Below are 20,198 nucleotides of genomic sequence, written 5' to 3' on the forward strand. Positions count from 1 at the left end.
TAACGATTCCAGTATCAGAGGGCCATCTTTGCACCTTCTTCGGGGAAGGAGAAGTACTATCAGCACTAATACAACCTGAATGCCTATGAATACAGCAGACATTCTTAGACTTTTTACATCTGGTATCTCACCAAGGCAGGGGACGTTTCAGACACAAGGAGACTGAGGCTCAGCTGGCAAAGTAATAAAACTGGACCCCAACTTCCAATTAGCCAAGGATAGAAACCCCAAACTGTTTCTATTAAACATAATTTTTATTTCATCCAAGGCAAAACTAAATAAAATTCTACAAAGCAAAACATGTTGTCAAGGCAAGACAGTCAGTCAGCTCACGTTCGTTCTGTGCTTGAACACAAGTAAGTGCTTGGTGTGTACACATCTGCGCCTCCCAGAGGCACCCGCAGATCTAAGGCCCGCCCCCACAAGGCCCGTTTGTGCTGCATTGTTTTGATCTATAGTTTTACAGGAAATTGACTATGAGTATTGTTGTTATCCAAGCCAGAGGGATAAACCATGCATAAGATAGTCGAAAGCACTGCGTATCAGGTGGGAGGTGGGAGGGTAGGGACTCCCTGGGACACAGTAGTCAAGCAAGCTGTAGGATTTCCCCCAGAGAAGTCCCCTCTCCTAGCACCCCCTCCCCCCCACACTCTGACGGCAGCTGTGACAGTGAGATGGCATCGTGGTGTGTTATGCGACCCAGGAGCACAGCTGGTCTCTCCCTCTGTCTCTTATTCTTTCTCAGATTCCAGGTGCCCCAACAGGAAAGATGGCTCTGAAATGTATAGAAGCTCCCCCATCTCAGGCACACTCAGCCTTTATACATAGCTCCACACATCCGCATGCCCATGCATGGCCCACCCACACCACAGCCACGCATTTCCACACACTCAGTCCACACAGGCACACCCTCGGCTGCCCCCATCTCAGGAGCTTGCTCTTACACCCCTCCCTTTGCATCCAGCTGTGGGCAGCCAGCCAGATGTGAAAGTCTGAGCTCCACCAGCTGTCCTCCCAGACCTCTCCAGGCTCGTTCTGGCTGCCTTCTGCACAATTCCTACATCAGGAGAATCCCAAGGCTTGGAATGCTCAGGTCCTACTTGGGGGTCAAGGAAGGGGGAGTGGGAAAGACTTTGTTTGTGGTCTCCTGACTTTAGTGTCAGTGAAACTGCATGTGTCCTGGGCTCCCAAGTTCAATATTGTACAGGATAAATGCCCACACACCCTGAAAACACCCTCACCAGCCCCTGAAGATCCCTCTCAGAGACCTGCACGCGCTGAGGGTCTGCTTGGGAAGATGGCTTTGCCCACACATCTTCCACTGCAAGTTCATGCCAGAGCTTCTCCATGGGTATAATCCCAGCCTTGGGGCAGGACAGTCTTTGTTGTGGGGACTGAGTTGAACATCCTTAGCCCTCACGCTCATTAAACGGCAGTAGCCATGAGTCCTCAGGCCTTGGAGCAACCTAAAGTGTCCCCCTCTACAGTTCCAATCACCTCTATGGAAAACTACCAAACAAAAGCCATGGACAAGAAGCTTTAAGCATCAGAGCCAAGGTTTCTAACATTACAAAAGCTAAAATAATTCTAAGGGCAGGGGGTGGGTGGGAAGAGAGAGACAGAAAAGAGTGAGAATGTGTGTATGTGTGTGTGTGAGTGTGTGCACTGTAGGGATAGGACGCAGAGGACAGGATAGACTTGGAACACTCCCTCCAACTTTGATACCTGAACTCCTAAATCCCTTTCCAAGCCAAAAAGACATTTTTAAACCAAAACTTTCCAAGTCTTACAGTCCTGTGAAGTAGGTAAGTATTATTACCCCATTTTACAGATAGGAAAAGTTGAGCCCAGAGAAGTTACATGATCTGCCTATGAGTCAGCAGCAGACCCAGGAATACAGAGGATGATGCTCTCCCTCTCCCATACTCTGTACGCCTTGGTTTCCTCTCAGGGAAGTCAGAGGAGCCCAAGCCTGTCCAAATGCTGAAGCTGGGAAAGGAAAAGAAAACGGTTCTAAATGAAGGGAACCTAATACGTTTCCAGAATAACTGGTGGCTCTGGTCTGTCTGCTCCTAAAGACAGGAAAGCCTGAACCTGAGCCCAGGATGGCAGAAGGAAGACACAAGGGACGGAAGCAGATCTGAGTGGGCCCTTGCTGGGATGTTCACTGCTGATTTTTGGCAGGGAGAGTCCTTAGGCAGTCCCCATACACTTTGAAAAAGGGGCTACTCCCCTCTCATTCCTCCCAGGGCCCCAAAGGACAGAGTGTCAGAAATTTAATGAGAGATGGAGGTGGGTGGAAGCAGATGGTGGATTCCTCCATGATCACAGCCCCGTCCATCCCCCACTTCATCAACTCACAGGGAAAACACCATGACATGGCAGGGCCCCAGGGAGCACTTGGCAGATGCCTCCAGGACTCAGCTGCTGGCCCAGGGGGCGTTAGCTCCCCGGTCCCTTGCCTGACCCTGAGTGTGGGCGGCTGGGGACCCCTCACCAGGGCCCCACCAGAGTTGGCTGTTCCACGTGGGCTGAAGGAAGGGGTCGAAGACGTTATGAGCCAGGACTCAGGAGCTAAGGCACAGTCTAGCCCCACACACAAGGGGTGTGCAAACCAGTGCGTGGAAAAGCAGAGGAAAACTGTGGGCACTCTCTACCTGCCCCTCCCCCACCCCAGGCTGAGGATGGAGGAGACAGCTGAGCAGGAAGCAGCCAGAAAACCCAAGAGCCCTCTCATTCAAAGCAAGAGGGTTCCTGAGGCGAAGGCAAGCCTTGACCCGGGGATGGAGGTGAACAACCCTGGGAGGGGAGAAGCGAGAGGAACACAGGAGCGAGCAGCTCCTCAAGCGAGATGGCGCCACCTGCTGCTTCGGAGGAAGAGCAGCAGGGCGGAGCCGGTTGGTAGTTCCCACGAGCGGCCACGGTCCTGCCAGGCCAAGGAGAAGGGGCAGCCAGCGTTGGTGGGCGTTCTACGGCCCTGACGCCCCGAACAGAAATTCTAGGAAAGAAATAAGTGGCGCCCAGTGCTCTGGGACAGCCTGAGGGACCCATTCATGAGCCCTTCGGAACCCAGAGATTAGAAAAGCAGACCAGGTGGGCTAGGACCCCCTAACACAAAGTGGCAGCCCTAGCTGGGAGTCTTCAGGGACTCCGAGCAGCCGGGGAGAAGGGGAAGAACCAAGGCAGGCAGGTACCCAGGGGTCGGCGTAGGGGGAGGGAAGTTCCTCACTGGAGGGACATGGGGAACCAGGTATCCATCGAAGCCTCTCCCTGCAGGATCCTTCCAGCAGCCCCCAACCCCCAGAGCCTGTAGAGAGTCCTCCGGCCACTCCCGCCATAAAAGGGTTAGTCTTCTATACTCAGGGTCCAACTACTGGGGCAGCCCTCGGCGACCCCCCAAGTCTCTCACAAAGAGACATCAGGAGGAAAACCAAGGTGCTCCTCATCTAGGGTGGGGGGCACTGAAGACCATCTACCCCGGTGTCGGGGAACAGGCCATCCACACCGCCTCAGCCCCTCCTTTCCTTTCCCGAACCTTCCGCGGGTTCCTTTCCCTGGCCAGCCATTGTCCCTGGGGAGCCTTAAAATTTAGGTAGGGGGTGGGGCAGGCGGGACAGGACCCCAGTTTCTCCCCGCCCGGGGAAGACTACAGTTCGAGCCAAGCAGCAGATGTCTCAGGCACATGGGGTCACGGACACGGCTCAAGCATCGGCTTCATCGTAGGAAAGTGAGGCTCCCAGCAGCTGCTTGGCCCCACGCAGGGCTCACACTTTGGTTGGTGCTTTCTCTTCCGCCTTGGAGCCGGGCAACCCATTCTCGGTATTATCGTTCCCTGAGGAACTCACGAGGCACTCCTTCCTGAGAGGGAGAAAGGAGAGAGGGGAGGCAGTGGTGAGAGAGAGAGCCAAGTAGTGGGTAAAACTGTGTGGGAGGGGAGCCGTGGCCCCCTGTGCCAGCCCCGAGCCTCTCCCTGGCCTTCTGTAGTGCCACGGTAGCCAGAGGCCAGATCGCCCACCCTCTCTGCCTCCATTTCCTTGTCTAAAAAGTGGCTGCAATGGCCCCTTCTTCATGGGATTACTGGGAGGAGCCAGGGAGCACTTAGAACAGTGCCTGAGCCACAGGAAGTACTCAGTAAGGCCAGCATCACCAGGTCATCTCAACATGGCAGAGGGCAAGGGTACCAGTCACTCCTCCCAGGGGTCAGTAATGAGGGGAGCCCAAACCAGGGTAGATGTCAGGCTGTGCCAAGACAGGGGAAGGGTCCAGGCCAGCAGACAGGATGCCCAGGGCAAGTAGCTCCTCACCCAGGCCCTGCAGGCCCTTCCTCCTGAAGTTCTCTGGGACTAGAGGTAGCAAAATGAGATGGAAGGGTAGGCAGGTGCGGGTAGAGGCGGGGGATGGGGCAGGAGGAAGGAGAGGTGGGCAGGTGGGAATACCCCCCAGAACAGGCACCACCCCGGCCACCCTGTGCTGGGCATGTTCCAGTCTTAAGTACAAGACCCCCCAACAGCAGTGGCCAGGCCGCACAGGGTGCTCCAGAGAAGACCTGACTGCTGCATTACTCCTACATTTTGGCCCATGAAAACTTCCAAGTCTTTTTCATGGCTTCTGTCACTAAACTACATCTTAGCCTCACCCTAGGCTTGTGTAGCTGAGTTTGAGGCCTTCAGGAGAGATTTAACATTTCATCTTCATCAATTTCATCTTGCAGGCTTTAGTCTATACCTCCAGCCTATGCTCCTAAATCCGGAAAAGGGAACTCTCCTACACTGTTGGTGGGCATGTAAATTGGTGCAGCCACTATGCAAAACAGTTTGGAGGTTTCGTTTTTTAAAACTAAAAATAGAGTTGCCATATGATCCAACAATCCCACTCTTGGGCATATATCCAGAGAAAACTCTAATTCAAAAAGATACATGCACCCTAAAGGTCATAGCAGCGCTATTTACAATAGCCAAGACATGGAAACAATCTGAATGTCCATCCATAGACGAATGAATAAAGAAGATGTGGTACATGTATACAGTGAAATATTACTCAGCCATAAAAATAATGAAATAATGCATTTGCAGCAACATGGATGGACATAGAGATTATCACACTAAGTGAAGTAGATCAGACAGAGAAACACCATATATACTTATATGTGGAATCTAAAGTATGAGTGAAATGAACTTCTTTACAAAGCATAAACAGAAAATCACAGAGATAGAAAAAAACTTATAATTACCAAAGGGGGAGGGATAAATTAGGGATTAACAGATACAAACTACTATTATATAAAATAGATAAACCACAATGCCTTACTGTATAGCACAGGGAACTATATTCAATATCTGATAATAAACCACAATGGAAAAGAATCTGAAAAAGAACAAATATGTAGGTATGTACAACTGAACCACTTTGCTGTGATTCCAGCAAACCAACACAACACTAAATTAGCTATACTTCAATTAAAAAAAAAATAAAAAAATATCCTCCCAGATCCCAATTTTGTTATCCATCCAATACAGTGGCTAGGTTTCTGGAAATTTGATAAGCGTATCATTCCTGTTGTTGTTGTTGTTTAGTCACTAAGTCGTGTCCAACTCTTTTCGACCCCATGGACTGTAGCCCACAAGGTTGCTCTGTCCATGGGATTTCCTAGACCAGACTACTGGAGTGGGTTGCCATTTCCTTTTCCAGGGGATCTTCCCAACCCGGGGATCGAACCTGTGTCTAGTGCATTGGCAAGTTGGTTCTTTACCCCTGAGCCACCAGAGCCCATGTCATTCTTAGTGTAGTTTAAATCAGTAATAACAATGAACAAACAGAGCCTGTGACATACCACTAAAGACCCCTATTCAGATGGGTCTATCATCTATCTATCTACCTGCCTATCTCTAAACCTAAGGAATAGTCAGTCTAGCCAATTCCTATCCACCTAACCATCCATACTTCTTTCCAAAGACCCTGCTAGCTACCAGGCACTGTGTCAGGCTACAAAGGTGTCCAACTGACAAGGTGCCTGCTCTCCAAAAACCTGCAGTCTTCCAGGGAATATGCTATTAAACAAGTACCTGCAGCACAATGCAGTAAATAGCAGGACGGGGGTGGGGCATGCCAGGGAGGGACTCAGCCTAAGAGGGCTCCTTCTAGGGTCAGGGAGGGCCCTTTGGAAGCGTCATTTAAGCTGAGACCAAGAAAGATGAGCAGGAAAAGAGGGAGGAGACGTTCGAGGCAGAGGGAACACCCTCACATGTGAAAGCCCAGAACTGATCATAAGATGCTGCCCCACACCTCCCTTCTTCTCAGGAAGCCACCACATCTTTACTGTCACGCAGGCCTATCTCGCTGCTCAGAGGACCCTCTCAGGCTTCCTCCTGGCCTGTCTCCCACCTCTAGCCTCTGCCTTCCCAGTCCCTGTGCCCACCAACACCAGACCCTTTCTTCCAGGTCCTCTGATGGAGCCAGGCCCTGCAAGCCCTCCCCAGCTCCCCTGTGGTCAGAGAAAAGCCAATCTCAGCCTCAAGGGTCCTCAAGGGTCTGTCCCCACCCCCTTTGCGGGTTTCCCCACTTCCTCCTGACCCCACCCCCACTCTCTCAACAACAGCAACCACAAACACCTGTTCTCCACAACATGCTCGCTTCCCAGGCTGGCTGTCTTTGCTCTCAGCAGTTCCCCCTAAAGAACAACCTTCTCTTCACCCTCCCTGGGACTTAACTCATATCCATCTTGCAAGGCTGACCACAAATGTCTCTTTGTTCTCCAAATTTTCTCACCAGCAATAGTAAGACTGATTATTAAAAACACAATTTGGTCTGAATCCATGCTCCAGACTCCTCTCAAGATCTCTGAAATCCTCCCAGCCTCTGGCCATGATGCAGCTAGATAGCCCAAGAGTTCATCATCGCAACCAGTCCTCCCAGCTCTCCCTCCCCTCTGCCAATCCCTAAAATTCTCTCCCTGCCTTCAGCTGCCTTCCTTTCTGACCAGTGCCCTTTTCAGCCTAATTTCTTCTCAACAAAGCAGCATGAAGCCAACCCCAACAGATCTTCTCCTTCTATCTTCTGCTTCTCCCTTGTTTCTCCTACTTACTTTCACCCTCTCTGCTTCAATGGAAGGCCTGCCTCATCTCATCTTTCTTGCCAAGAACACAACTTTCAAATGCCTTTGGTCTGCTCTGGGTTTTGCAGCATTCAATCATGGAACCTGCCAGCTCTGGCAATTCTGGGTAAGTGTGGGCTGCACCCTTTGTACCTCCCGATCTTTCTTCTCGTTCCTCTTACAAATATCTGTCTTTATACCTGAATTTGTCCTAGGGCTTCCCGGGTAGTCATATCAGCCTTTTTAGACTGTTTTTCTCTCCTTCATTTGAATTTTCAGAATTTCACAATAAAAGACTCCCATCACCCTAGAAGGATCTTCCCATTTTAGAGTTTCTGTATGCAGAATCTCATTATTTCCCCTGATCTAAAAAAAAAAAAAATGCATTTTAAAGCCTTTGGTAGGACTTTAGATTGAGATGGTACAAATAACGGGATGGGCAGGAAGACGGGGGAATGAGGAAGAGCAGATGAGTTGTATGTATGTTCTCAGTGAAGTCAGTGTATTCAATAAACACCTCCTGAGCGGATGGGGGAAAGGGAGTGAGATGAAGAATAAGGCTGAAAGATGAAAGGAGCGGGGCAGGGATAAAAAAGAGAGTAGAAGAATTAGGAAGAGAGGAGGGATTAGGAGATAGATGGAAGGATGAAGGCAGATGGGGATATATGATGGTGGATGAGAGGATGCTGGAACACCCATGAGATGAGAATGGGTGGCGGGCCAGTGGGAAGGCAGGAGTCAACTTACTTCTTCTCCTGAGTCTTCTTGATGATGAAGGCAATGAACTTCTTAACCAGCAGGATGAAGATGAGGAGCCCAATGACCCCGCCCACGACACCCAGGATGATGAGGGTCACAGTGTTGTCCACTTCTTCCACTTCATGGTCAGAGAAGGGAAAGAAGAGGGGTGGAGAAGGAGAGCAGGAGTCACCTGGAGCACCACGGCAGCCCAGCAGCTCCCCAGCCTCCAACCTGGGCATCTGGGACACGCCCACCCCAGCAGGAAGCAGGAGAAGCTAGAATATGGCATCCGTCAGGCTAAGGCATAACAGGAAGTCGTCCCTCTCCCCCTGTGCTCCACACATACTCCCTCCCGCAGACACCCACACAACAAGTTCTGGAATAACTCAGACTTGGGGACCACAGCATCCAGGTTTGACTTGACCCTCAAGCATGAGACTTTCATTGCCTCCTTCTAGGTTTCCTTTTACCCATGCAGAAAAAAAATTGAGAGTCTCCCTGCAATACCTCTTATGCGGCCAGAAGACACAGTAGCCAGGTAATCTGGATTTCAACAACAGGATTTCCACGGTCACTAATGAGCTGGTCACCAATAGTCACTGATAGCCTACAGCTGGTCACTTAACCCTTCTAGCCTCAGTTCCCTCATCTGAAAACTGACCTCCTGACTTCCCAAACCTGTTCCACCCACAATCTCCTCCATCTCTGCTGAGAAAACACCATCCTTTGAGTTGCTCTAGCCAAAATCCTTGGAGTCATCCTTGACTCCTCTCTTTTTCTCAAACCCCTATATCCAACCCACCTGAGAATCTTAATGGCCCTAACTCCAAAAAATTGCAGAATCATGAGCATCTTCTCTGCAGGAATCCCACATCATCCAGGAGAGCAGTGGATCCCCAGGAACACAAGAAACACAACACAATCAGGATGCTTAAGCAAGTTTCCTTCCTTTTTCTCTGCTTCCATGCCTCGCCAGCCTTCCAGGCTCCCCTCTCCATGATGCCCACCCAGTCTTAACTCCTTCAGCCCTTTCTCTAAACACGTCCAGTGTCGGGGTCATGGGATACCCTCATCACATGTTTCCTCATTGTCTAATTGTTCCACCATTGTCGGATTGGAATCCCCTCAACCAGGACTTAAGCCCCAGAGAGGAGAGACCATTCTTATCAATCTCTACTGGAACTTATGACTCTGAGCTCCTAATGAAGAGGGCCCTGGTTCAAGCCCTAGTCAGGGAACTAGATCCCACATGTGGCAACTAAGAGCCCCCACATGCCTCAACTAAGATCTGGCTCAGCCAAATAAATAGATAAATATATTTTTAATCTCCTTCGCTTTGGCTTTGCATGCTTTGCCCCATCTCAGTTATGTGTTTACTTGTCTTCTGTCCTACCCTGACCTGTCAATTCTTTGAGTGTATCATTCATAGCACTTTTTGGTCCTACATGGCATTCAATCAGCTGTTGCTAACAGAATACACAAGAGCAGTAATAATCAATACATAAGGAGAACTTCACAACACACTTCCATATAGCTTCTGGAACTCTCACAGCAACCCTAAGAGAAGGCAGATCTTCATATGAGGAAAACAAGGCTCAGAGGGCCTCAGTGTATATCTTAAGCTATTCAGTGGCAGAATAAGTATTCACACTAAGTTATTCGAGTTTCCAGATGTAACTCCAGTTGCCCTTGAAAGCATAAAGTGAGAGAAAACACCAATGGTCCATTTCACCATTACACTGAGATGGGTACCCACCCCCAGCCCCGTCCTTCCAACGCCATTGCCCTTGTCCCAGACCCATTACATACATTTATCAACAACTTGGAGGAAGATGGTGGCCTGGTGCTGAAAATCATTCTCCTTGGGGTTCTTCACGTGGCAGGTGTATTTGCCCGTGTCGCTGAACTCCAGGTTCTTCAGCGAAATGGAAATATTGTTCATTTTCTCCTTTGTGGAGCCCTCCAGAGTGATGCGGTCATCATCTTTCAATTTCACCTTGGGGTCCGATTTCTCATTCTTCACAGTCCCATCTATGAGCTGTGTGGGAAGATGGGAGCAAGGAGGGGGCCAAGAAAAAAATCAGAGTCCTTTCTAGAGTCATGACATCACTCCAGCCCACTCCTTGGGCACCTTCCTGCCCAGGTCAGGAAGAGCCCTTCCCCTTGGTTTCCCACGCTTATTGATAGATCTGTCTGTCTAACCTGGATTTTACTTGCTTCAGGCTAAACCCAATTTCTGTTACTAAGGTCTCCCTAGAATGTAGCATGACTTTTACTGCTTTCTTCATAAAAGCCTTTTAATACCACATAAAAGCCTGTTAATACCACACTCGCTTCCCTCTGTCATTCCTTCCAGCCTTTGCTAGCACCTCATCCCCTATCTGCCTGAATTCTGACCCTCCATCAAGATGTGGATCAATCCCACAGGGCAGTGCATCGGCACCCTCTGAGTTCAGTGTTTAATTACATCCAGAGTTGGTCTCTTGTGACTTCCAGTCCCCTACTAGGTTGCAGAGTACTCAAAAAGCACATGCTGGGACTTCCTTGGTGGTCCGGTGGCTAAGACTCCACACTCCCAATGCAGGGTGGCCTGGGTTCAATCCCTGATCAGGGAACTAGATCCCACATGCCACAACTAAAGATCCTGCTTGCCACAACTAAGATCTGGTGCAGTCAAATACGTAAAGAAACATTTAAAAAACAATTGCTGACTCTCCATCCCCACCCCCAGCCAAAGCCCTGGACCCTTCTCTTCTCCAGCATCCCCTTCCATCCTTCCAAGGCCTATTCCCCAGCCCTTCTCCTGTTTGGACTCTTCTCATTCTCCGTCTCCAAGTCTTCCAAATGTCTTGTCTCTTCTGCTTTTTAAATTAAATTATTAATATTTACACCAGCTAACCAAGTTTCCGGTATTTCTTCAGACCAGACAGAGGACTCTAGACAGGAATTCCACCCCAAATTCTAGCAACAAAAATCTAAGCATCCTTCCCACATAGATCTGTCTAGACAGGCTCTGGAAAGAATACTGGGAGAGAGACTTCCGCAGTGGTCCAGTGGTTAAGAATCCGCCTGCCAATGCAGGGGCCACGGGTTCGATCCCTAGTCCGGGAAGATCCCACATGCCACGGGGCAACTAAGCCCGTGCACCACAACTACTGAACCCATGTGCCCCAGAGCCCCTGCTCCACAGCCAGAGGGGCCGCTGCAGTGAGAAGCCCGTGCACCGAACTAGAAGGTAGCCTCCACTAGCTGCAACCAAAGAAAATGTCAAAGACCCAGTGCAGCCAAAAAGAACGAAATACATGTATTTTTAAAATAAATAAAAGGTGAGGGTGACCAAAGACGCATCCCTGGAGACCATCATTGAGGGGTCAGTCCAGAAAGGACCATAGCCTGGGGTTGGAGGCAGGGGTGAGGGGTCAAACCCCGGAGGAGGATCTGAGCTGCGCCATCCCTTCTCCGGCTACTTACGATCTTGTATGTATCACTGCTGTTGTAGGACCACCAGAAGTGTAGGTTCTCGAAGCCAAAGCAGCTGGAGAAGGTACAGGGTAGCAGGATCTCCGTGCCGTTGACAGCGTAGATGGTGGTGGCCTTTCCCACTGACACCTCCAGCGACAGGGACACCGGGAGCAGGAAGAGACCTGTGTGAGGGGCACCACCTCCCTGAGTAAAACCCCACCAGAACCTCCAGCCTGCAGCCCTGGAAGGGACCTCTCCGGTGGAGTGCAGTGGCATGGTCAGGCAGGGATGTCTCTATTGCCCTCCGTGTCAATATTAGGAAGATGGTTCTCTTCACTTTAACCGACTCTGCCTGGACCACCTCGGTGATTGATTCTCCCTGTTGGCCTGAGCTGGATGGACTTCTGAGCCTGTTAGTAACCCTTGTGACACTCTAAGTGACCACCAGGGGTCACCCCAACCCAGGAAAACCAGGTCCCGGCCTCCGTGCCGCGAGTCCGCGCCCCTTAACCAGCGGATGTGGTCCCTGTGGCCCCCAAGTGCAGAACCTGCGCCTCCTGTTCGCGCTGGGAATCTCCCCAAGGGCTGTGCGCCACTCCCTCGTGATATTTTCGGGATTTGGTGGGGCAGGGGTGTTGGGAGGCTGAGCGGGTCTCCTGAGGTGGCTAAAAGGAAAACGGCAGATACCGGCTCCTCGGCCACTCATCACGGACCCTGGCGGCTCCCACCCGCCCCAAGGGGCCTAGAGGCAGGGGGATGCCTCCCGCTGGACCTTGCTCCACCACCGAAAGGGACCTCGAGAAGAAAAGAGAGACAAGGCGGACCTAGAGGGCATCCCGCAGGGTGGGGTGGAACCGGGATGTCTTGGCATCAGTCAGCAGCCGTGAAATCAGAGGGAGTAAAGCAATAACCTCAGAGAAAGTGAGGGTGGGAGACACTTTATGGAGGCCGACTCAGGGCAGCAGGATGCTTGCAAGCCGGTGGCTGGAGTGGGCGCTGCACCCGTGGTCCCCTCCGGACCCAGAGTAGCCCCCCGACTCCCTGCAGCCCCACTGCGGGGAACATCCCCACTTCCACCCCCTTCTTTCCCACACCTTCCAGTCCAATGCCATCGCTGCCAGTTGAGCAGGTGGCAGTTGTGAATTTCCACTCATGGCCTCTGGGTCCTGCCTCGTGAGTTTGTGAGTTCTTGTAAGAGAACCTGGCCCTCCTGTCCTACAGAGTCCTTGAGGCAACCCCACTGTACCTCAAGGTCATGAGGAGAAGGGGTTTCAGAATTAGACACTAGCTGTCCTTGCCCCTGAATGAACCAGGGTCACCCCGGGTGAGAACTCAGAGTCCTTCTCAGGTTCCCAGTGATGCTGAGAATAATGACCTTTTCCTGAGCAGAGATGTTGACTAAGGCTGCGTATGAGTAATTTCATAGCATCTTCACCTCTCACCTGGAAGGAGGGTCTTATTAATCACATTTTACAGGTGGGAAAGATAAGGCTCAGAAGAGCAAAGTGCCCTGTGCCTTGGCCAAAGTCCTACAACTTCCAGAGGTAAATGTGAACTGGAGTGTGACTCCAGTTGGGCAGTTGAGAGCAGACACCTGGCTGTACCACCTCCTATGCCAAAGTTTCCCTGGCATCTCTTCCCAGACTGTAGCTTCTCTCAACTACTTGGACCACCAGCCTGGCGTTCCCACAGTGTCAGAGCCTAAAGGACCCGGATGGTTTCAGCTTAGAGACACTAAGTTGCCACTGCCCGATTTTAGAGATGGGACAACCAAGACCCCAAATGGGAGGAGACTTGGCTAAACTAACTGGGTTTAGTGGCTGAGCCACTTGAGAACCCCTCTCAGGCCAGTCAGCTCCCAGCTCTGCAGGTAATTCCCAGAACTGTTCTTGTTCCCAAGACAGATAGGGCCAGTCTTTGTTTTAAAGTTGCCAACCTTGCTCCCATCCTCATTCTTAGGGAAGGACCTCTTTCATCAAACTTAATTTCCTCATTGTATCGATACATCATAAACCAGCTTCCTCTTGGTTTACACACACGAGATAAGGATGCCTAGTGCCACCTGGGCAATGCTTTTTAACTTAGAAGAAGGAGACCTCTCCATCAGTCCAGTGGTTAAGACTCTGCACTTCCCACTGCAGGGGGCTCAGTTTCAATCCCTGGTTGCGGAACTAAGATCTCGCCTACCATGTGGTGCGGCCTTAAGTAAGTAAGAGGAGCTCCATGGAGAGCTGGAGGCCCAACTCTGCCCTTAGGACTCCCTCAGCTTCTTCATGTCCTCTTTACTTCTGAAGGCAAAGCGGACTGCTCTTAACACAAAGCTCAGAAATAACAACCCATAGTCCAGGATCAACAGCTATCAACAACTGCTGGTATATGCTCAGCACTTACTATGTGCCGGCTATATATAACCCCCACAGCCACGCTCTGAGTGATGTACCGTAATAGCTCCATATTGCAGACACGGCAACTGAACAGACAGGTTTGGTGACTTGCCTAAGGTCAACAGAGGGGCTTCCCACATGGTGCTAGTGGTAAAGAACCCGTCTGCCAATGCAGATGTAAGACACATGGGTTCAGGTTCGATCCCCGGGTCAGGAAGATCCCCTTGAGGAGGGAAAGGCACCCCACTCCAGTATTCTTGCCTGGAAAATCCCATGGACACAGGAGACTGGCAGGCCACAGTCCATAGGGTAGCACAGAGTCAGATATGACTGAAGCAACTTAGCACATACACACAAAGGTCAACAAGAGACATTTCTAGCATCCCAAAGCAAGAAAGCCCTACCTTACATCCTAAAACAGCAGATTTTGCCCACCAGAGTTCCAGTTAGTGCTGAGGGGTCATTTCAATTAGCCTTCAATCTTTGATCAGCTCCTCTGTGCCAGGGATTGTTCTAGAGCAGTGGCTTTCACAAAGCATCAGAATCACCTGGAGGTGATTACAGCTAGCTCTGCCGGCCCCACCCCAGCAGTTTCAGATCCAGCACCTAGACTGGAGCCTGAAATTTTGCATTTCTAAGAGGTTCCCAGAAAATGCTGCAATCAGAGATGACACTTTGGGCCCCACTGTGCTAGAGGATTTCTACCTATTAACTTCAACTCTGATTAGAATGCCGAAAGATGGGTATCATTTTTCTCATTGTACAGATGATACAATTGAGGCTCAGAGAGGTTAAGTCACTTGCACAGGGTCACATAATAAATGGTGGATCTGGAATTGAGCACTGATGGTAAAATTGGATGGGCATTTTACAGGCACTGTCTCATTTAATCCTCATGATAATCCAAATGAGGTAGTTATTATTTTTATCCCCAACATGCAAAATGAAGAAACAGCCTCAGAGAGATTAACTTGCTCAAGGCCACACAACTGGTGAGTGGAATAAGCAGACTACAGACCAAGCTCTGCTTTCCACCACTCTGTGACGGTGCCTCTCCAAGGGAACAACGCCATCAGGGCCAGCCCTCCTTAAAGCTCCTGGTTTTCTTTTCATTTCTCCCCTCCCTCACCACCTTGCCCCAGAGATCTACAGACAGGAGCCAGACATGAGATTACACCCTCCTGCCTGAAAGATGGCCTTCAATTTGGTTGTCTTTTTTTTTTTTTTGCCACACTGCATGGCATGTGGGATCTTAGTTCCTCACCTAGGGACTGAACCCATACCCCCTGCAGTAGAAGCAAGGAGTTTTGCTTGCTTCTGGACTGCCTGGGAAGTCCCAAGAAGACAACCTTCTGATGGGAGATCTCAGTTTTGCTTCTCACCACCCCTACCACCTCCACAAACCAAAGAATGGAGTGCAGTGTGGTGAAGCTCTCAGCAGAAGGAGCTTCCTGATGCCTACAGTGCTCCCTCGGAGCCTGAGCACGTGTTCCAGGGAGCACCACAGCACCAGCCTCTAGTGTCCAGGATCCTAGGGGAGACAGGGGGATCCAAGTCAGGGGCCAAACCCCTTCCCCCCAACCTCAGCTGGAATAGACTATCCAAGCACCAGAGATACCCATCAGAAGCGAAATCTTTTTGATCACTTTAAATAGAAGCAAAAACAAACAAACAAAAAAAACAGTCCAGGACAGAGGAGAAAAGTACTTCTCTAAGGTCTGACTCATGACGGTGCGCATTTCCACCTGATTAGTGTGTGTGCCTGTGTGAATGAAGTAACTCTAATGTACTCAGGACTCCCAGACTCCCAGAGTGAAGCATCACCATTCCCACCGTAGCCTGGAAGGGACAAAGGGAAGGCAGAGATGTTTATACGATGAAGTTCAGAGTCCTGCCTGAATTAAAGCATCAGAGACGGGGAGCAAGCCTGGCTTCTCCACTGCACACCCTCCCAGCACACAGAAGTCTTATCGGCCGTGTCTGGGAGGCTCGTGCACGGGCAAACCCGGAAGCCTGCGTCCTGTGCCTTCTTCCCTGTGAGCCTGTGCTGTGGGGAGAGAAGGGGGCAGAGTCAGATCTAGACCCACTAGAGGACTCAGAGAGGTACTTCAGCAGGATGACCAAGCCAGGATGCATGTATCAGGAGGCACATGGCAGACCCCACTTGGCTGGCTGACCTTGAGAAAGTCAGAGGTGCTACATCCTCAAACCAGGGATGCCTGTCTTTCCTACCTTCTAAGCTTGGTATAAAGCTAAAAAAAAACATGAGCTTATAAAACATGAGAAGGGCTTCAATGAGTGCATCCATCTGGCCTGGGCTCTCTGCGGGTAGAGGAACATCATGTGTAAAAGGAGGCAGAGGGACAGGGCTGGCCTCCACTGTAGGTCTAGATGTAACCAAGACACTCAACTTAAGGACCAGTGTCAGCCAACAATATCTCCAAGCCATTCAAGCACTGTTTTATACTTTCACCCTGTATTACTTCCTGGAGGTAATTATTTCCATGTGGCTACTTCCTCGGATAAAGAAGGACTTTCTTTGTCCCAAACTAAACTCTTAAGAATTTCAAGTGATCTTGTGTGTGTTTCAGATTGGGGGTCCCTTTCCTGCATCTTGGGATGGGTGGGAACAAGTCCTCTGACCCGTGATCCTGTGGAATTCAATCCTAAGCCTTGTCTTTGCTCGCTAACTGCCGAACCGTTCTCAGAACAGCCATTTTCTTGGCTGTTTTCTGATCGGCCCCCTCCTATCCCACCCGATTATGTCTAAGGATTGACTCAGGCCTCCCATTTAAAGTAAAAATATATTTGTACAGGCAAATCTTATTAAATACACCAAGGGGGATCTCATATCTACCATCAGACGTTCCAAGTCAAATGCCAAGGCAGAAATCTTCTGCCACCTTTTCCCATATCCGGGTACAGTGATACCCAACTTAGGCCGAGAGGAGGAAAGAGGGGCAGCGTGGAGCACACTCTAAGTTTAGCTCCCCGGGCTTGCCTGGCAAGGCAGGCAGAATCGCGGCTGACTTTAATAGAGAAGCTGATACACTGGCCCCAGGGGAATCAGGTTCAAAGTAAGAGCTGGGAGGGAGAAAGTGGGCCGAGGCCAGCAGGACAAGACCCCTCCTGGGGTGCAGGCCCTAGGGGCTGTGGGAGGCAGGGCTGAGCCAGGCAAGGCCCCTGGGCCCAAAGACAGAGGAAAGATTTCAGCTCCCTCTCCCTAGGCAACCTGCCGGCTTCCTGCCCACCCCCAGGAGCTTTGCCAGGATAGAAACATGCCCCTGAGACAGCGCTGGATGCTCAACAAAACCAGCTTTGCAAACAATTCCAAGCAGTGTGCCCATCCCTCCTCTTGCAGGCCATGGAATGGGTGTGGCTTCTGCAGAGATCCTTACACCCTCAGCAGCGGAGCAAGGTGGGAGAATCTGTGCCTGGGGTCTACCTAACATGCTGATCCCACCCGCCACAGCAGCCATAATAACTTGGGACCCCACAAGCCTGCACGTCCAAAAAAAGAATGAATCCCCAACCCTGGGATCTTTCTCCTCTTCCCTGCTTTCCCATCTTCTTTGCCATGAACCGCTTATTTACCCTTTCCTTTTCCTTCCTCTGAGTGGGACTAAACACCCTCTGCTTAATTGCCTTCTCATTAAACAAGTCCTTAATAAATACATGCCCAGGGAAAGAGGGTTGGGCAACAGAGCACCCTCACAAGTGATAATTACACAGAGATCGCAGCAATTAAGCAGATCAGGCAACAAGTAAGGAGTGGGTAGGACAGATACATTACCAGTCACGTGCTTAGGAAGGGACTGACACCTTTTAGCCTCAATTGCAATACTGCCGTCTTGAAAACTGTGTCTCAATTTAAAAACGGAGCATCTGGTCAGATAATCAAAAATCAGTTTCGTCTCGCTTAGGAGATTGAGTTTGATGTGGGGAGAGGAAGCTGGAGGGGTAGAGGACTCCTAGGAGCTTACTACTCTGTACCCAGTTTCCATAGTTGTGAGAACAGCTCTGGGCCCCTAAGCCTCTGTTCTTCCACACTCAGGCTCCCGAGCTCACTGCTTCTTCAGTCCATCAGCACGACCCCTGCTGACCTTCCCCCGCAGCAGACTGTGGTTAACTGAGAGGAAAGTTGGTGTGACAAAGCCCCAGAGACCTGGATTCTGGCCTACCTGGCCATCAACTGGCTACACACCAGTGAGCAAGTCACCTTCCCTCTCTGGACCGTGGTTTCTACATCCTGAGGGGAGCTCTGTGCTATGGTTTCCAAAGCTCCTGCCAGCTCTGATGCTCTACTTGGCTGTCCAGTCATCTCTGCATCTCCCCTCCTGGACCAAGACCAAGGATGGTGTCTTCATGCCAAGCTCAAAGCAATGCCACTGCGAGGTCTTATCGGTGGCTGCCTGGGCAACGTCCAGGGAGGGACTCAGGTTGTATTCCCTCGGCAGACCAGAGGGGCAAGGGGCAGAGCAGCTGGGGCCAGTTCTAGGGTCTTCTGGTCTCCCCCTACGAATCACTCTGCTCTCTCCCAGGCTCCCAGAGGGTAGCTCAGGGAATCTTCCAAACCTGTTCCAATGGGCCTCTGTCCCTCCCTAGTCTATCAGCTCAAACAGTGCTTAGAGGATGTGGGGGTTTCCACCTGGAGAAAAGTACCAAGAATCTGTGCCTTGGTATGTACACACACACACACTCACACACGGTGTATGGTGGGGTTCCCCACAGAAGACAAGTTCTATGAATACTCTGGCACTCACATTCCACCAGCCAACCAGGCAATAGGAGAAAGGGAAGCCAGAGGTGTTGATAAGCAGGCTAGTTTAATGGTGGTGTGAGTTTGAATTCCCCAGTGACCCCTTCCCCTTGCCATGGCCACAGTGATCAGAGATGGGATGAGGGGGAGCAGAGGGCCACTGTGCCCTGCCCATGAAGAGAAGCCTCGGGCCTCGCAGAGACCCACCTCTTAGGGTCACCGTGGAATCAGCACACCTGTGCCTAAGCTACAAGAGAGAACACCAGCTGTAGGGATGTAACAAAAGCAGCGGCTCCTGAGTGAAGGACATACTTTATCCCCGCTCCACCCCCAGGTGCTAACATGACAGGTCAGCACACGGTTTACCTCGGCAGAAGCAGCAGCGGCCACCCTTAAAGACTTTTGTCTTCCTGTTTTCAGCCCAAATGCTTACATCGTGTGCCCAACCCGATGAGGGGAGCTGCCAAAAGCCAAATCTGACAAATATAAACAGGAAGAGGTGCAGGTGCCAGAGATGGAATCGGCTTACACTGAAATCCAGCTTTGACTTCTGAAAGGCTACATTCTGGACTACTAAATGTCATTCCCTAATCTCTGGGAGTTTGACGTTCAAAAGTATCATATGCATAAAATAGACACTAATCATGGGTTCCTTCTGTGGTCTCCGGATGTGCCTCCTTAGTCTTCATACTCATCCCAAAAATGAAGAGCCAAGAGCAGGTTAAACAGGTCCCACCGCCCAACCCCATGGAATCTTTACCTAAGAAGAGAGACAGGATCCTTCCTAAAAGGGGGAAATTCTTGGCAGTCCAGTGGTTAAGATTTGGTGCCTTCACTGCCGAGTGCATGGGTTCAATCCCTAGTCGAAGAACTAAGATTCCCATAAGTCTCGAGCCATAAAAACATAAATAAAATTTAAAGGAGGGCTTGAACGATCCTCCAAGTCCCTCCAACCCCATCCAGTCTGCAGAGAAGGCAATGGGCACTAGAGGAAGTAGACAGCAGAGGAGCCAAACGGAAAAGGGACAGGAGGAAGGGGCGCTCCCCCGCCTTGAACTGGTGCACGCCAGTGCCGGGGCAACACGCATCTAAGTTGCAAGGGGCTCCGGGCTGGGGTAGAAACCAGCGTCCCAACAACCACACGTGCAACCCACCGGGCATCTCCTACATCCGATCCCAGACACGTTCGCCCAGCCGGCTTAAACCTCTGCGGCCCCAAGCTCCAGCTCCTGAAGCTGAACGCACTAGAGACAGCAAAGAACTAATCTCCGGGCTGGCGGGTGGGATGGGGCGGGGGACGGCGCAAGGTCCCCCGGCAGCTCAGCAGTCCAAACGGCGTCCTGGAAGTAGCTGGAGCCGCTCATTGGGGGCCGCGCTCCAAAGCCCACCCTATCCAAGGTGCTGTTCTTCTAAGTGTTCCCTGCTCTGGGGGGGAGGGGGAGGGGGGAAGGGTTGGGGCAAGAGGTAGAAGAAACCAAGCCGGGTGTCTGTCTTACCCAAAAGCCCAATGCCCAGCCATCTCGCCCGGGCTGCGCCTTGGTCCCGAGCCCCGGGCATCGTTCTGTTCTCTCCGGAGCGCCCCCGGGGCGCGGGGACGGGATACAGGGCACACCCGCGCTCGCAGCCCGCGGTCTGCAGTGGGGCCGGAGGCTGCCGGGGAGCTCTGCGCCGCTGGCCAGGGCTTGGGAAAGTTAGCGCGGAGAGCGCGAGGAGGGGGAGGCAGGGAGGGAGAGGAGGAGCCGGCTGCGGAAGCGGCCGCCGG

General features: G+C 51.2%; 2 protein-coding genes across 2 annotated transcripts in view; one reads left to right on the forward strand and one right to left on the reverse strand.

Annotated features, from left to right (window-relative positions):
* Positions 1-2,981, forward strand: part of TMPRSS4 (transmembrane protease, serine 4) — a 51,333-nt gene extending 48,352 nt beyond the window's left edge. The window contains exon 14 of the mRNA XM_010830645.1: positions 2,250-2,981. Coding sequence (XP_010828947.1) covers positions 2,250-2,981 — 732 coding nt within the window. The remainder of the gene's footprint in view (positions 1-2,249) is intronic.
* SCN4B (sodium channel, voltage-gated, type IV, beta subunit) lies at positions 236-20,169 on the reverse strand. The gene is made up of 5 exons (XM_010830406.1): positions 19,933-20,169; positions 11,303-11,475; positions 9,641-9,869; positions 7,838-7,967; positions 236-3,858 (listed from the first exon to the last, which is right to left on the reverse strand). The coding sequence occupies exons 1-5, from the start codon at positions 19,991-19,993 to the stop codon at positions 3,765-3,767; spliced, it is 687 nt and encodes a 228-aa protein (XP_010828708.1). The 5' UTR covers positions 19,994-20,169; the 3' UTR covers positions 236-3,764.
* Positions 20,170-20,198: the final 29 nt, after the last annotated feature.

The sequence above is a fragment of the Bison bison genome, unplaced genomic scaffold (genome assembly GCF_000754665.1).
Source record: "Bison bison bison isolate TAMUID 2011002044 unplaced genomic scaffold, Bison_UMD1.0 scf7180017864518, whole genome shotgun sequence".
NCBI classification, from domain to species: domain Eukaryota; kingdom Metazoa; phylum Chordata; class Mammalia; order Artiodactyla; family Bovidae; genus Bison; species Bison bison.

What these genes read in the sequence shown, in the direction of transcription:
- SCN4B (XM_010830406.1), bottom strand. Translation starts at nt 19,993, where the DNA reads ATGCCCGGGGCTCGGGACCAAGGCGCAGCCCGGGCGAGATGGCTGGGC. An exon ending in GCTGGGCATTGGGCTTTTGG is followed by an intron (nt 11,476 to 19,932) that starts GTAAGACAGACA and finishes CCCCTCACACAG; the next exon opens with GTCTCTTCCTGCTCCCGGTG. An exon ending in GCAGTGATACATACAAGATC is followed by an intron (nt 9,870 to 11,302) that starts GTAAGTAGCCGG and finishes CTTCCCACACAG; the next exon opens with CTCATAGATGGGACTGTGAA.